Consider the following 18,380-nt stretch of genomic DNA (forward strand, 5'->3'; position numbering starts at 1 on the left):
CACCCTTTTTCTTTCCAAAAATATAAAAGATAACAAGAGTTTTATAGAATTTTCAAATATGGCTTTTGTCAGCTATATTATATAAAAAAAAATATGAAAAAAGGAAGGGGTTAGTCATGTTAGTGGGGATTTTTTCTAATGATTTCATGGATAAAACCAGAGGAATCTGACTATCTGGCAAAATATTCAAAATCCAGAGGAGCGAGCATCCTTAACTGTTTACGTTAAAAAATATTGGCTGTTTTTCTTCAAGAAAGCTTTCAGAATGGGATGAAAGATATCAATGACAGCAACCCAATAACAAAAGACATCAAAACAAAATCTTAATTAATATCCACATGACAGATCTAAAAGAAAACTATTGCATTTTAGTTTTCCTGAAATGGTTCATCCAATGAACTAGATTTAAAATAGCAAAAATTTAATTTACTATTACTTAAATATTTGTAAACTATTTAAATGTTAACTAATTGTGATACTGTCAATTAAATTTTTTTTTGCATGGGTTTATTAATGCTAATAATGTGACTAGGTGAGTATTGCAATCAAAAAAATTTCATTCTGAATTATAGACCTGTATACATTTTTGTTTTTAAAAACTTGCAAAACAATAACACATTTTTATATGCCCGTCAAAATTTTGACGGGAAGTATTATGGCATACAAATGTGCGGTGTCTGTCCGTCCGTCCCTCCGTCCGTCCGTCTGTCTGTCCGGCGTAAACATGTCTCACCGTAACTTGAGAACGACTTATCCAAATTTCATGAAACTTAACATAGTTGTTTCTTATGATGGTCAAATGATCTGTATACTTTTTGGTGAAAATAAGATTAAAACTTTTTGAGTTACGGCACTTTGTAACTAAAACAGGGGTGTGTTTTTTTTTCACATGTCGCACCGTATCTCAAAAACGATTCTTGATTATGGCTTAAAACTTTGAAGACTTCTTAGTTTTATTAATCTTAATATCTGTATACTTTTTGCTGATGATTCAAAATTTTATTTTTGAGTTATTGAGTATTTTGTAAAAAAGGGAGAGTTTTTTTTTAGATTATTGCTTAAAACTTTACACATGTCTTTGTTATATTAATCTGAAATTCTGTATACTTTTTGGTGATGATTCAAAATTTCATTTTTGAGTTATTGAGTATTTTGTAAAAAAGGGGGAGGTTTTTTTTTACATGTTGTGCCGTATCTCAAAAACAATTTATGATTATTGCTTAAAACTTTACACACTTCTTTGTTATATTAATCTAAAGATCTGTATACTTTTTGGTGATGATTGAAAACTTTATTTTGGAGTTATTGAGTATTTTGTTAAACAGGGGAGGTTTTTTTTTACATGTCGCGCTGTATCTCAAAAATAATTTATGATTATTGCTTAAAACTTTACACACTTCTTTGTTATATTAATCTAAAGATCTGTATACTTTTTGGTTTCGATTCAAAATTTTATTTTAGTGATATTTAGTTTTTTGTAAAAAAAAAACAGTGTTGGGGGTTTCACATGTCCCGCCGTGTCTCAAAAACAATATATGGTTATTGCTTAAAACTTTCTCAGAAACTATTTATGATAATTGCATAAAACTTCCACACAAGACGTCGTGTGTATCATGCGCTCATGGCGCAGCTGTTTTTGTCCATTCTTGAAAAATTGCAATAATTTCTGAATTAACAGTAATCAGCTTATGCTAATATATAACGTGAGGGTACCCAAATTGCACCTATATTGACAGTTTTTTAACCTACGTTTATCTATGCTTCAGACAAAAGTTTTCATTGTGTTTATTTTGAAGATGTATCATTATTTACTACATGGTTTCACCAATTTAATTTTGAACCCATATGGAATCATAGAAAAATTGGTCTGAACTGACCTCCAAAGTCCAAACCATCATTGATTTTGTAGTACCCAAATTGCATCCATGCTTAAATTTGCATCGTCAAAAGTGGAATAACAGAGCTTTTGTTTAATTTCTTCAAATATTTTGAACAATTGGATATAAGTCCATGCTTACACCTTATGTTTTAAGAAATGGATACTTGTAACACATTGTATTTGCTAATTTTAAAAAGATCAAGTTTTGCAACGTTTCCGTACATTTTGCTTCTCCAGTAAACTATTCATCTGTTGATGAATACTGTGAACTTTTTGTGTAATATATAAATATTTTTACCTTTGTTAAAACGTGCATAATATAAAATCATAAAAATACAAATTGTTTAGTCTCTAGGAAATCTTGTAAGATGTCTGTTGCTAGTTTTGCTAAATGGGTGCAATTTGGGTACCGTGACAATATAGTTGCAATGTGAAAATAAATCTTTTCTAATTTCTGATGTTTATTTTTCAGACAAAAAGATTCTTTAGTCAAACCCGCTGTAGATTTATTAAACAGTAATGTTTTGAGATTTGGTTGATATATGTAGATGCAGTGTGAAAATGATCCTTTACAAATTTCAAATGGTTATTTTTCAGACAAAAAGATTCTTTAGTGAAACCCGCTGTAGATTTACTAAACAGTAATGTAGCAGAGTTTGATACTGTTAAAGTAAGTGAAGATTATTTATCAACATTTTTCATAAATTCTATGAGGATTTTTAAAGCACTCAAATTAATTGTGGGAACATCAGAGTAGTCCTGGTTTGTAATATATTTAAGAAAACCCATTCCGAATTTCATTATACCAGACTCAAGATAGAAGATAGACATTATATCTGTGGTCTATCAGTGTATCTTTTCATCCGTCATCCATCTTGTATAAAGTTAGATCTTTGGTCACATGATTTTACCATTAAGTTGTGATTACATCAACTTGAAACTTAACATGGATGTGAATTTTTTGAATTTTATGTCAAATTATGGATTTTACCTCTAAATTCAGATTATTTGAGATTAAGTTCGTCTGACTATTAGTTAGCTACTGGCTACTTTTTATTGTTAAGTTGATTTTAAGAAGTTCATTCAACAGAAAGCTGCCTCCTTTGCTTCAAACTTTATTATTTTGTTTAGAAAGAATGTCTTAATATCACAGTGTGAATTATTTTATATATTTGTAGGTTTTACAATCCTTGCCAGAGAACTGGTCTGTTAGTTTAGTTTCTCAATTTTTAAATCGTGCAGTACGGAAAAGTATGAACAATAGTCGGACTACTCGAATAGAAAGAATGATGTCAAGGGGAGAGAATTTACAAGTGAAACAAAATATAATAGAAATTCAGAAGGAGTTTGTTACTATGAATGATGACAGGTAGGTCTTACATTATGTATACAGTTAGAGGATAAACAGCCTTGGTTGTCAGAGAGATTTAGTTGCTTTGTAATGGTATGTATCTAGCTGAAGCCTGTCTCTAGATGGGGGTTTTCTTGCTGTGTTGAAAATGACCCATTGGGGGCCTTGTGCTGTTTTCTATTCTTTGGTCGAGTTGTTCTCTCTTTGACACAGTCTACATTTCTATTTTCAATTTTATCTCACTGTATTAGTAAACTTTCTATTGCTACAATGCCATGGGTACCATGACTGACATGTACCTTGTAGCTAAAAGGACAGTGTAAACTAAAAAAAAGAGTGTCATGGTATATCCACATACAAATCAGCTTAGAAATCTCTGAAAGCAATTATTAATGTCACATCAGGGTTGTATGTGGTTATAAGATGATACTAATTCATGACTATTATACTGCTTTCACTGTGGCTGCCTTTCTATTGGCTTGTCTATCCTTCTGTTTGTCTATTCATCCATTAGTCCATCAAAAAATTGTGTCACACTTTTCTCAGGTATTACTCAAACAGAATGACTTCATATTTGGTCAGCAGCTAGATTATTATCTCTTTACAGATTAGACACCAACTTCCTGTTTGCCTAATTTGAATTTTTGCAATAAGTCAAATGAACTTAAACTTTTCTCCATGTTTTTATCCAGTAAATTTCTGAAGTACTACTGAACTGAATGGTTCACATTTCTTTACTGATAATCTTTCAGCTGAAAACTAGAACAAGGAAATGGGAAAAATTTCTAAGATGATTAATTTGCAGGATTTCTATTCACAGCAGAAGCTGCATTAATTTGGAATAGATGAGAATAGATCTTATAAATATTAAGACAAACAGTACATCTCTTTAATGATTTTAAAAATATTTATGAGTTCAAATAAAAAGTTTCAGTCTTATATAGATTTTTTTGGTATTTACTGTATAAAGATTGCATGAAATGCAATCAAAACCGTTTAAATACTTGATAACTTGATCTTCAAAGCCTCATTTCTACTTACTAGAGTTCAAACAAGATAGTGCAGTTAATATTGCTGATAGTTGTCCTTATTTACATATTGCCAAGAAAAATGTTTTATTATAAAATCTATAAGTTGACATGTGCATGATGTATGAAAATATAGACAGAGAAAGAAAAACTATAACTCAAAATAAACCCTAACTGTGTTCCATTACAATTAAATTTTTATGCCCCACCTACGATAGTAGAGGGGCATTATGTTTTCTGGTCTGTGCATCCGTCCGTCTGTCCGTCCTTCGTACCGTCCTTCCGTCCAATCAACTTCAAACTTAGTACACATGTTCCCTATGATATGATTTTTCTAATTTAATTGCCAAATTAGAGTTTGGACCCTAATTTCACGGTCTACTGAACATAGAAAATGATAATGCGAGTGGGGCATCCGTGTACTATGGACACATTCTTGTTAATTTTAAGTTCATATGGTAAAATGAAAGCAATCTTTACCCTTCAGTGCTCATAAACAACTTGATTATACAGATTACCACCCAAACATCTATTTAAGATGATTCTAATAACAGATAAATCCTCAAGTAGGTATGACAGCTAGAATATGGATATAAAAACTATCATTTCACTTAGTTAATTTCATCAAACAAATTTTATTGCCAAAAAATGAGTCGAAAAAAATTACATTCACTAACATAAGAAATATCAAAGTGTTACAAATGTGATTGTTGTTTCTTACGTTGTTCTGAGTTATATCCCTTTGACCAAATTTTTAGTTGTACTTTTTCAGTAACTCTTCTATTCAGGCCAAGGATGTCATGCTTTCTGCATTCAATTTAAGATTCACTAAATTATTCATTGAATTTTCATACCTTGTTTCATTCAATTAACTTGAATACTGAAATACAGACATTGATCATGACTTGATCATACACCTTTAACGACATTTCACCTGTATCAGTGTTTAACATCAAAGTATCAAACCTGTTTTTTCTTTTCTTTCATCTGTCTTATTGATGCCCTAATAAGCCTGCTAGGAAGCAATTAAAAGATAGCTTGATGTTTCAAATAACCTATTTCTCTAATTTGACTTTTGATTCATAAAAGTGAAATTTAATTTTAACTTGTTACAAAAGAAATACATTATCTAAACTACTATTTTACAGATTTTTCTTTCCTAATGATAGTCTTAACCGAGATATAATTATATTAGGTACTCAAAAAGAAAAATCTTTGCTAATATTGATGTTTTCATGGATAATTAGAGTACATTTAAATAAGGATATATTTCTGTGGCATGGCTTTCTATTGAAATATTTTATATTTCACATTTATTTGCCATATTTTTTTTCACTTGCACGTACAAGAGTTAAAAAAAAGTTTTTTATGCTGCAACTAGTTGTGTTTATTTCCTAAAAATATAGTAACACAGCTATATTTTGTGCACTGTCAATTTCATCATGCAACTCTTTTTCCTACAATCAGGGGTTCATTAAGGGATTAAAATAAGTTTGAAATTTGTGTTACATTTATATAGCTATCAATTATTTTTATTTCAGTTTCAGTATAAAAACAGTATTAGGTCAATGTAATAAAGATATAAACTTTTTGTACTCGGCACACAACTGGGGTAGAGATTGGTAAAACCTTGCCTTTACCTAATTTCTCAGCCTTATACAAAAACCTTTACATTTTCTTGACATTGACTTAATATTGTATATGTTCCAGACCATATGAGTATTTGGACCGTATGCGTACGGTCCGGACCGTATGCGTATACTCGTTCGGTCCGACCATACGCGTACGGTCGGACCGTATGAGTATACGCGTACGGTCCAGCTGACCAGACATGTTTTGAGATCATATGGGTTAATCTTTAAACAATCATTTATCAAAATCTTTATTTTTAGTTATACAAATTGTTATTATTACAAATAGATGGGTGTAAATAAGCGAACAATTGACATTAAATATTTGTTTAATTGTATATCTGAATCCTATTTTGTTACTCTGGCCCAAGGTGACACTAGTCTTGCTACCACAAGGAACGTCATATTTTTTTTTTACATTGACATGTTTTGTTCATGCATGTTTTTGTTCATGCATGTTCCTTTGTATATGCATTTTTTTGTAAAGTTCCTAAATATTTTATAACAATTGTCCTCCCACATTATGTTTACTTCCGATAACTTCAATTTCAATGAGCATACTGGGCTGCAATTAATGAATTACTGACATGCTAAATGCAGGAGTTAAAATTTCAATTACTATTGAACTTTTTATATTAGTTTGAGATATAAGTTATGTTGATCTGTTATATACATTTGTATCTAATAAACTTGACCAACTTCTTAATATTAGTCAGACCGTACGCGTACGGTCCGACCGTATACGTATTTTGAAAAAGTACGCATACGGTCCAGACCGTACGCGTACGGTCCAAATACTCATACGGTCTGGAACATATATATATATCCATAAAAAGAATGTTTGACTTGAAAAATAGAAAGAAACATGATAACAAGATTGGAATACAATGTGTAATTCTTATGCAATTCATTTGTAATGAAAGTTTTCATTGGACGCTGAAAAATCATGTTTTGAAGGGGTAAACCCAATTTGTAACAGTAAAATCTATGTTTCACAAAGGCCAAGCTTAAAATACAATACAGTTATTTTCTACTTTGCTGTCACAAAATACATATTGCTCAAAAACTAGTTCCACGGTCACTTCCACCCCAACATAGTAGGTTCATGTGTATTCCAGGTCCTGAGTGGTTGTCATAAGTCTTCATCTTGTTTTGTTTTCAATCAATAGAAGATCTTTACTGGCTTTGTTTCTAATTTTCTGAGTTTTTTCCTGCCTAGACCTTGTGTTATTTAGAGCCTAGACCTTGTGTTATTTAGAGCCTAGACCTTGTGTGATTTAGAGCCTAGACCTTGTGTTATTTAGAGCCTAGACCTTGTGTAATTTAGAGCCTAGACCTTGTGTGATTTAGAGCCTAGACCTTGTGTGATTTAGAGCCTAGACCTTGTGTAATTTAGAGCCTAGACCTTGTGTGATTTAGAGCCTAGACCTTGTGTGATTTAGAGCCTAGACCTTGTGTGATTTAGAGCCTAGACCTTGTGTTATTTAGAGCCTAGACCTTGTGTAATTTAGAGCCTAGACCTTGTGTAATTTAGAGCCTAGACCTTGTGTGATTTAGAGCCTACCTTTTGTAAAAGACTGTCAGTATTTTTTTTTATCTTTTTAAATTGTTGGGTTGCTGTCACATTTCCCTTTATTTATATTGACCAACCTGATACATATGTATCTACTGTAGAATATTATTTATTATTTTCCCAAGCTATATGTCATGTATAGAGAGTTAATAGGATTAAGGGTTGAAAGGAGAGGGAATGAAATTTTTATACATTCCTGAAATCAAGAATTCAAATGTTTCAGGAATTTTCAACATGTAAGCTTAAGTTAAACCCACTCAAATCTGGAATATATATGTAAAGATTTTACTGATTTGAATTCATCGATTTAAATTTGTAACAGAAAAGTACTTGAAAGTCTTTCTACTTTTGAATACTTATGTAAATATCTAGATTGAACAAGAACTAGTTTTTTGTATTACATAACAATAATAACAGTTAAGTATTGTGTTTTGACAGGCTGTTTTTACTCTATGTCAGTTTAAGTTTTAAATTTTGTATTTTACTTCCTTGTTCATTGTGTTTTACTTGACATTAGTTTTATTTAGGTATTAAATACAGACAGCTAAGGATATAGTTTAACAATAACAACAGAATTATTTGTTAAATATTTAAACATATTTATATTCGGTCTGTTTTTATGAATGTTCTATATTTTGTTTACCATTAATATTTATACCTGTATGTTTAAAAACAACACTAGCCTAAAATCAATTTTTATTTCACATCTTTTATTTTGGAGGTTGGTTATTTGTGTATGTATTTGACCATTGATACGCACCTAAATCATAAAAGCTAAAAAAAAATTAGCACACATTAAATGGTTTTGTACCTTTTATGTAAAAAAAAGAAATTATATTAGTAATGGCTCTCCCTCCCTGCATACTGCAATTGCTTTTTTTTGTGTTTGAAAATTGCTCAAATACTTAATGTGAGCAAAATCTTTTGAGTGAAATTAATGACAAGTGCAAATATTTTCTCCTCTGTATGTCAAACTTTCGTTCTAAATTATTGTTTGGTTGTAGTTAATCTACTATTGATAGACCTTCCACTGGAAAAATAATGAAAATTGACTTTAATTTTGCTGCTCTGTCAGTTGTTGATCTGATATGTTAAGTTTGTACTTGAAGAGTTATGAAATAAATTTTGTATTAGGGTTATCATTAGTGTTGAACTGTCTTTACATTTATACATGTATTCAGCTTTATAGGCATCTGAAGTACAAAATCTTTTACATTTAAAAATAAATTATACCTAAAGATGTTGAGCAGAATTTTTAAATGTAATTTTAAAATGATATTAACAAGTTTTATTCTGTTTAACCTACATTTTAATGAATTTATTCACATGGACAATTTAATGGCACTTGTCAATATTATTACTTTAATAAACCACTTTTTATATGAACTTGTATGTATACAGATGATTTATAAATGAAGTTGCACTATATTACAATCCTATGACCTAGAAAATGTCATAAAAAGATTTAGTTTTAGATACCTTTATTGCACTGCAGGCAGATATTGCTCAAATCTATTTTGTATTATGAATTTGTGTGACACCATTAAACACATTTGGTTGAACAAGATGACTATTTAAATGAATAGTGTCTTCATTGATGCTCAGGTCAAGAAACTGTAGAATATTTAGAAATCAAGGAAGGGACCTCAGTGGTTTAATGGTTTAAGAAGTCAAACTGCTGTCTCACTAGCCTGTCAACACTGAGTTTGTGAGTTAAAATCCAGCGTGTGGCATATGCGTTCAACTCTAATTTAAATTGACAAGAATTGTCAGTTTTCCTACCAAAGGTTGATAGTTCTCTGGGCACTGTGGCTTCCTCCACTCTTCAAAACTGAATGCCACTAAATCATGTAAATATTTCTAGAGTGCTGAGAGTGGTGTTAAACATCATGCATTGCGACTCTTGCACTTAAAACATATCAATGATTGAAATTATTTTTGAAAGTTGTCCAGACCCTTGTATCCCCATATCATCCTGAATATGCATACACTATTTTGCACTGTTTGCAAAGCAAAATGTTTGCTGCTAATTTGTGTCTTGTAGACACATCTTTTTTTTCCCCGAACATCAAGAATATGACATATTAATGTAGATTTTGTTATTCAGAATCACTAAAATATACTTTTATTAAAGAAGAAAATCCCCTTCTACTCAACGTTGGTGTCTTTTAAGTAGTAATGCTCTGTAAAGAGACTTTTATAACATTATCAATCAATCCTTGGGTAAATTATATACTTTTTAAAATTTTTATTAAATTGCACTAAAATAAATTTACAGTGTACTTTATTGTAAAATTTAACATGTTTTTCAGTTGGATTTCGTTTTATTTGACTTTTGTGATTATTGATTGTATTGGCCAGGGCATGGTGTTTGACCTTTTCCCCGGAGCACTTTATATCCTGGGGCATATTTAGTCTTCAGATTTAACTTTCCTAAAGAATTTAAATAGGCTATAAACTGTTGCAGTAAAATATTTACAGGTATTTTATGAGAAGTTTAAAGAGTTCATGTCTTACAACAATAATTTATACAATCTAGTCATATGATTTGTTGTCCTTGTAAACAATATGTAAAGTTTGTATCAATTAGTTTCAGTTTGTAAAAGAAAATGTAGCTGATATTCTGAGTTATTATGACAGCTTGTATAAAATTTAAAGTCAAAATGAAGATCTAGAAATTTGAAGAGACTGTCTGCAAAATCATTGAAAATAGAATTTGATGGCAGAGCATGCCTAAGTTTCCAAGTCACATTTAAAACTGTTGCCTGCCATGTTTTCTATAAAATTGAGAATTGAAATGGGGAATGTGTCTATTTCTTTTCTCACATAAATTGAATTACTTGTTCACCTGTTTGATTTTTGGTATTTTAATGCCCCTTTTAAATCCACTTTTTGAGCTATTTCGAGGCGGCTAGTTTTTATTGGTAGAGGAAGCAGGAGTCAATCGGAAAACTGACAATCCTAGTCAATTAAGATTGGTGTCGAGTGCAAGGTCAAATGTGATCTTTTTACCCTTTGAGGATGTCCGTGTAAAAAATCTCCTAGTAACTTCGTCCTCACGGTTAGTGTGATAGTGTCAGTACATGTATATGTAAATGGAAACGATATCAGTAATATTAGCTCTCATTCTACTAATAGCTCTATTTTAAACTATAAATACTCCAAATATCATCAAGTTCCAATAATAAGATATATATGTGTATATAGTAAGTACGTTATCATTTATATAATGGTCAATCAGGTACGTTTTATTAAACCGTCACTTGACCGAGATAATTAATGTGTAATTTATGCAGGAACATACACGTCTTTGTAGATAACTGAAAAGACTAGGTAGTATAGTGTCTAACAAATCTATTTATTGAGAGCTGTGAAAACAGTTGCTGCTGAAGTAATATATGTGTGTTCAACTGTACTCTTAAGAGCACACTAGTTCAGTGCAATGAAAACAGAACTGTAAACTTGATTTTACGTATGAATGAAGCCAGTACAAACTGAATCTCTGTATTAAATACCTTCTCATAAATATTTGTTTCCTCTTCTCTTCATTTTGTAGAGTGAAGTATGTTTAAAGTACAAAGTTTGGTATATTTTATCAAGCAGAAAATGAAAACTATGAAGTGTCTGAATCCTTTTAATGCATCATAATACTAGTATTGGGATCTGCTAAGAAATTATAGCTGTGAAAATGTACCTGTAATAATTTCCTTGAACTAATCAAAATATCTGTTCTTATTAACTATACAATGAAAAAAGAAAATCACAAAAATATAGAACGGCGAGGAAAATTCAAAACGGAAAGTTCCTTATCAAATGGCAAAATCAAAAGCTCAAACACAACAACCAAATGGATAGCAACTGACTAAGTACAGAATTTTTTTTATGCAGAAAATGGTGGAATAAACCTTTTTTATAGCTAACTAAACCTCTCACTTGCATGACTGTTGCAGTAATTTCCGTTGTGTTGACAATGATGTATGAACAAAAGGAGTAGACAATTTTCTGAAAAAAACTGATAGTAAAACTCATCTTTCAAAACAATGGACAATTTCCTATATATGATCAGAAGAAATTGCTTAGGTTTGAAAAACATAAAAACAATGTATTGTCAGGATGCAGAGAAATCATAATATTTTGAAAATGAATTTATGGTTCTCGACTTAAACTTCTTTTTCAAGGCTGGACAGAATACCTCTAAAGGTTGTAACCATTGCATACAAACTTGGTACCACGATTGAAATTTGACAGTCTGTCATTGTTAGGTGTCTGAAAAGATTTACAATTTAGTCAGTCATTATAGACCGAGATGATTTAGTACATAGTTATAACTGCTAGTATGAAAAGATAAATGTTATTTATTTAACTTTTTAAAGTTTGAACCTATTCAGAATAAAACTTGTATGTATACTGTAAACACAGATAGATGTATGGATGACTTTAATAAGATTAAGACTGTATTTAGTGCTTGTAACACATGCACATGCTATGTATGTCATCTCCAGCAAAAAAGGTTGAGGGGGTTAGGGGGTAGGGTATACATAGAAATCACTCTTTTGTACCATGCTGTAAGGTATTACAGGTGGTTTTCTCATCACCCACTACCAGAGGGTGTGTCATTAATAAACTTAAAAATCATGTAGAACAGTAATGATAGCTTTTATTTTTACAAGGAGTATTGTGTTCCACTTATTTATGATTAATAGTTTCAAACAAAAAAATGTACTGGTATTTAGATTTTTCAAAGTAGATTTATTATTATTGAATATTTTTGTTGCTTTTAGCTCTTTCTTCCGGATTTCTCATCATTTAAAAAAAAAATTATGTTCACAAATGCATTTATATATAATAATGGAAAATCAAATTTTAAAGTAAATGTAAAAATTTGTATGTTTGTTACTTTTCCATTAGTGAAAATGTCAAAAAGAAATTGCGTGAGAAAATTACTTTGTTACCAGTAATTCCCCTTAGAATAAACATTGATTTTTGTAGAGACAGCCACTCCAGATCATTTTACAAAACCACATTTAGTAATGAAAGGGAAAAAACTTTTTGAGAATTTAATCATTTGTAAGGTGATGATTGTAAAAGGGCTTGGTAGAAACACAATGAGACTTGTCAATACAATTGTGATGGGGCTTGGTAGATACACAATGAGACTTGTCAATACAATTGTGATGATTGATCAATAGATGGGTGTCAACCTTAAATTTTTATATTGGGATCAGTTCAGCTGTATCGATTTTAGGTTTAAATTCTTCACTAGATCATAAAGAATGAAATGATAAATTGGTAAAAAGTATGACTATAGAATTACTTTAAAGAATGTAACTAGATAAACCTGAAATATTTTATATGTTGACATTCTCTTTTATATCACTATATTATTGTGCTTGTAATATAGTATTTGTATATAATACAATGGAAAGATATTGGGTACATGTCAATATGGCAACAGTTAAAAAATCTTAAAAGATTTGCTCAAATGCACCAGGCGTGTACATGATTCAGATGGAGGCAAATTTTCTTCAGGGTCTTTTAAAAGCAATATAAAGTCTTCAAGAATCAACAGGGTACTATGTCACATGCTGATTATTATACATGCATGGTGAACAAAAACTGACAGATATATTCCTACTTATTTGTTTAGAACTGTGGGTTATACCCACAAAAAATTGACTTTACACGGTGAAACAAAAACTTTATATAAGACCTATTGTCTCCCAAAAATCTTGGTAGGAAATTGGACGTCATGAATAAGCAATAATGATGTCATGGATTTGATGCCTTTGCTAAACTTAGTCAAACCAAAGTCTTATAAAAATTGTTTATTTGTTTCTATTAAGCATGCAGCTTTTTGTAGATACTGTATGCTGTTCTTGATACCTGAGTAAAACTTTCCTTGATTGAATGGCATGTCTTTTTGTAATCTGTTACTATGAGAGCTAGCACATTAAAACTCTGGATTGCCATATATTAGACTAGTAAAAGACTGGAAGACTGAGTTAATTTTTGTATCATACTAAGTTTCTCATTTCTTTTGATTTGAAATTCAAGACATTGGTGATTTGGTCATCACCAAACACTGATTACTGTACTAATCATGCAGCAGCAATATACTTCTTATAGCCTTATTTCTTCCTTCCTTCTTTACTTTCTTTCCGTCTTATTGATGAATTCTACAAATTGATACAATCCCATTGTACTTTTAACAGATGCATGGTATGTAAACAAATTCAAATTTGTCAAATTGTGAAAATTCTGTACAGTGCAGTGGGATATATTTTAAGTGTGCTAGTTATAAAGACATTTTTTCTTTTCTTTCAATAAAGTTAGCATGTTTAAAACATATTATATAGGAGTATCACATTTCAAATGGTAATTCTACACTTCTCAGGTTATTTTTTATTCATAGTTGACCAAATAAAATAGGTAGGATTGATTCTTCTTTACCTTAAAGTAGGTATCATATTTAAAACACAGTTTAGTGTATTTTTAAGTTCTTATCGCTCTAGTTAAAATGTTTTTAAATATCAATAAAATTCTTATGCACAAAAGAAAAAGAATAGTAAACTTTGTAAAGAGGTTACATTTATTATGTATCAGCCTGTTACAAAAAGTTTTCTATAGGAAATAAAAAAATGTTAACCAGACAGATCACCAAACTACTCAGCAATTCACTTTTAGTTTCTGTAAAGGCTGACTTGTACGAATGTCTTGACACTTATCCATGTTTTCCTCCATTTATATCTTCTGGCATGTCTGGTGCAATCCTTGATTCATGTTCGCGGAGAAAGCTCGAGAAAATTTTGAAATTTTTTGTTAATGTGGGAACATATTTAAAAGTGTAGGTGCATATATTTAGGTTGGTATCAATTTTCGTGGTTGCAAAAAAAAATATGCTAGTCTGTTGTTTCATCACTTTAATTTCATTAAGCATTTAGATTCGTAATTTCCTCCTACTTCATATCTAAAAATAAAATGCATATGTATTAAAAGTTAAAAAGACATACAATAAACATGCACAACTGTATCATATAACAGAAAATGTCATAGATGACCCTTTCTTTCAAGGTCAGGGATATTGTTAGGTAACAAAGGAAATGTCATAGATGACCCTTTCTTTCAAGGTCAGGGACATTGTAAGGTAATATAGGAAAAGGTTAACGGTTAAGTAATACAATAAGTGGGAGCTATTATGTTTCCTTAAAGTGCAGAACATAAATATTTTGGAGCACTTCAGGAAAAATGTTTTGCCTTTTTGTCATATGAAGTACTTCAGGAATAATGTTTTGCTTTTATTATCTATGGTACACAGGGTAAATTTGGTGGTTTGGTTCTGATTGAGGCTATTAGATTTGGTAGTTAGCTTAGGCAAATCTAGTGCCCTTTTGTGGGGAAAATTTGATTGATTATATAGGGAATCACTGAGGCATGACTGGAGCCCCCCTCCTTTTAGGTCAGTTAGTGGGCCCCCTCTTATAAAAAGTTATGTATCCACCAGTACTGGTTTGGAGTGTTGCATTTGAGTAATATTTAATATTTTTAATTCATCAAATAGAATGATGAAAATAAAATGTATTAAAGTGAAAGGGTTTATACATTACCGTTTTATACCTGAACATGTACTTTCTTATAAAAAGCAGTTAATTTATGTAATCTAAAAACTTATAAACTAATTAGCATTTATTTAGTGATGAACTTTTTGGCAGTTAACTTTTCTTTCAAAACAAATTCTAATGTTTATGTCCATTGGACGGCCCAATCTTGGCTTTGTATATCAAAGGTTTTTAACAAACATATGTTTATTATTGATCATGATCTTATGTAAAATCATTGACAAGTAATCAATCATTTAATTAGTAAAACTTTAAATTGACTTTTTTTTCCACCAGTTTTCGTGTTGTCACACTAAAGTAGGATAAAATCTATTAAAGATGTAATGGTAAACATGTTTCTGCATAAAATATTTGTGGTTTTCATTTTTGCAATTAAAAGTCACCAGAATAAGTCATTTTAAGCACCACCCTTAAATAATCAGCTTAACAGTATTTCAAATGATTTATCATATCTCATTCAAAAATTTGTTTTTCTTTATTACAAAAGAAACTAAATACAAACAATATTTCTGATAAACAAAAGAAATTAGGGATGCTAATGGAATGTTTCCTTACAAGTGGACAAAGTAGCAATTTATTATAGAAATGACATGCTTATACATTTTCCTGTGATCCTATGAAATAAAGAAATGATTTCATATTTTATAAGGATTTAAATGTCATTTTAGATGTAACACATTGAATATGATGCTGTTATGATTGTAAAATCATTGTTAGGTGTAAAACATTATTTGAACTCCCTTAAAACAAAAGAGTGAATAATATTTTCATGTAACTGTTTGAAACAAATCCATTACCAATAATTGGATATGTGTTAAATATGTTTTTCTTCACAACGACAGGAATGGGACAAATTTATATAAATTATAAAACAGCTGCCACTTGAAAGCAAGATTTTAGAATTCTTCCAACATACTTACTTGAGACTGTTTGTTAGGTGTTTTTATTTTACTTTTGATTGTTAGTGTACTGATGAAACATTGAGGAGAAATATGTTTTAATGTATCTGAGATATTTAACAGTCCTATTATGAAGTCTCTTGCTCCTAAAACTTTCAGTGAGGGGAGAGTTATTGCTCGCCAGGCCTCACTGTGACTCTGAGATATTTAACAGTCCTATTATGAAGTCTCTAGCTCCTAAAACTTTCAGTGAGTTGAGAGTTATTGCTCGCCAGGCCTCACTGAGACTCTGAGATATTTAACAGTCCTATTATGAAGTCTCTAGCTCCTAAAACTTTCAGTGAGGTGAGAGTTATTGCTCGCCAGGCCTCACTGTGAATCTGGGACCAAGAACAGCCATAAGATTACTGTTCCTTTGCTTTTTGTGTGCTTTTCTGTGCATCTTTTCTTTTAAACTTTAGTGGATAGATACTACATCTCCTTATTTGTATACTGATTTCATGTCATGAATGGAGACCTGATGTTATATCTCTTTTCTATCCTATAAATTACAGGACACTTACTATTAAGCAATGGAGAGATTGGATGTGTCTAATTTAAAATAATATATTCTTGTTTGTATAAATGCAAAAGGATAGATTTCAAGATAATTTAGGTGGAGGGTCTTTCAGCAATTTCATCTTAATTTATGGTAAAGCACAATAAATGCAGGATATACAATTATATTTAATGACATGTTTGGGTAAAAGGCTTTGTGTCAAATGGCATGTGGATGCTTTATAACAGTAACTTATCAATTCTAAACACAATCATCCAGCTGCAGGAGTTTCTATCTGTATTGAAGACCCATTTGTGGATTTGTGGCCTTTGGCTGTTCTCTGCTCTTTGGTTGGGTTGTTGTCTCTTTGACACATTCCCCATTTCCATTCTCAATTTTATTTGTTGTCTTGTTAAAATAAAAATACACCCCAATTATTTCTACCATTGATAGGAAAATAGATAATAGGTTGGCATTATATATACAATGTGCCACATCTTTTTTGTATGCATAGGATATAAATGCATAGCATGAGGACATATGGCTGAGTTTGTTATGTCATATTTATAGTACAGTTCTAAAATTTTAAACATTGTACAAAAGATAATCATCATCAATGTTAGATTGATAAGGCTGTAAATTGGCTTTTTTCTTTTTTTGGTTGAAACAGGATCTTGTAGATAACATTTGGACCTCTTGATTAACCTTTAATCTCATATTTGTTTAATTTGGATGATTATATCCAATTGTTGTCATATTTATCAGTTTCTGGTCTTTCATCATCTTTACTTGTACCTACCTATATGTAGGACTGGTAGTTTGTGTGTAAGGTCCCACATCCTGGTTGTCTGTCTATATGGATTTCCTGTTTTTCTTTTAAACAGATGTTTACCATGTATACCTGTCAAAGTGGGATGAAATTTTCATAGATTTTCCACATTGACACAAGAAATAATTTTTTGAAAGTTTATTTTGCTGTTATTAGGTAACAGTTTTTTCTAATGTGTAGAACTATTGACATTTTGCTGAAAGTCTTGTAATGGGAAGGTTGACATTCTTCTTGTGCAATTTTTATAGAACATATTTATTTTAAATAAAAAATATACATCAACTATTTATTAGTCATTCTTATGTATACAGGTCTATATAACAGGTCATCATAACCTCTGTACTAATGTTTGTCATGTATGCTGTCTGTAAACCTTTGTATTTACATGTGTTTTGATAGGGACAGATGTTTCTCTACACCTTATCACTATTTGTAAGCCATTACTGGAAATCACAAAGGTTCCCATGAAATTTTTGACAATAAAAAAAAAATTTTGAAGCCACAAGCGAAAGTGATTGTTGTATCATATGTCAATAGTTCTATCATTGCAGGTGTCTCAGATCCCCTAATAACTTAAACTAAAATGTTGGTACAAATCTAGGATTGGGACGAAATTCAACTGAGGTCAGAATGAAAATCTGAATCCTCTTCCAGGGACAGTGCCACACCCTTTGAATATTAAAGATCCATTACAACAACTCTTTCCTGGCACTTCGGTAACCTGTTGAAAGGTTAATTATTCCCCTATCTAATATACATCTGTTTATAGATGTTAGTCCAAGTTTGTTTTGCCTTACATCCCTATGGACCTACTTTGTAGAAGCTACCTTAAGAATTTATTGGTAATTTATTCTCATGGTTTCATATTTGTTTCACATTTATTTTTTTGGCCATTAATCAGGCTGTTGGTTTTTCCATTTGATTGTTTTATACCTTTTGTCATGATGACAACTGACCTTTTTAAGAGCAACTTTCGGGTATGGGTTTTGCTCATTGTTGAAAGTGGTAGTGTTACCTTTAGTTGCTTTAACATCTA

General features: G+C 30.8%; 1 protein-coding gene across 1 annotated transcript in view; it reads left to right on the plus strand.

The window, feature by feature from the left end:
- Nucleotides 1–18,380, plus strand: part of LOC143082399 (transforming growth factor-beta receptor-associated protein 1-like) — a 65,325-nt gene that overhangs the window by 27,797 nt on the left and 19,148 nt on the right. Inside the window, exons 20-21 of the mRNA XM_076258049.1 lie at nt 2,477–2,549; nt 3,058–3,248. Coding sequence (XP_076114164.1) covers nt 2,477–2,549; nt 3,058–3,248 — 264 coding nt within the window. The remainder of the gene's footprint in view (nt 1–2,476; nt 2,550–3,057; nt 3,249–18,380) is intronic.

The sequence above is a fragment of the Mytilus galloprovincialis genome, chromosome 7 (genome assembly GCF_965363235.1).
Source record: "Mytilus galloprovincialis chromosome 7, xbMytGall1.hap1.1, whole genome shotgun sequence".
In the NCBI taxonomy this organism is placed as follows: domain Eukaryota; kingdom Metazoa; phylum Mollusca; class Bivalvia; order Mytilida; family Mytilidae; genus Mytilus; species Mytilus galloprovincialis.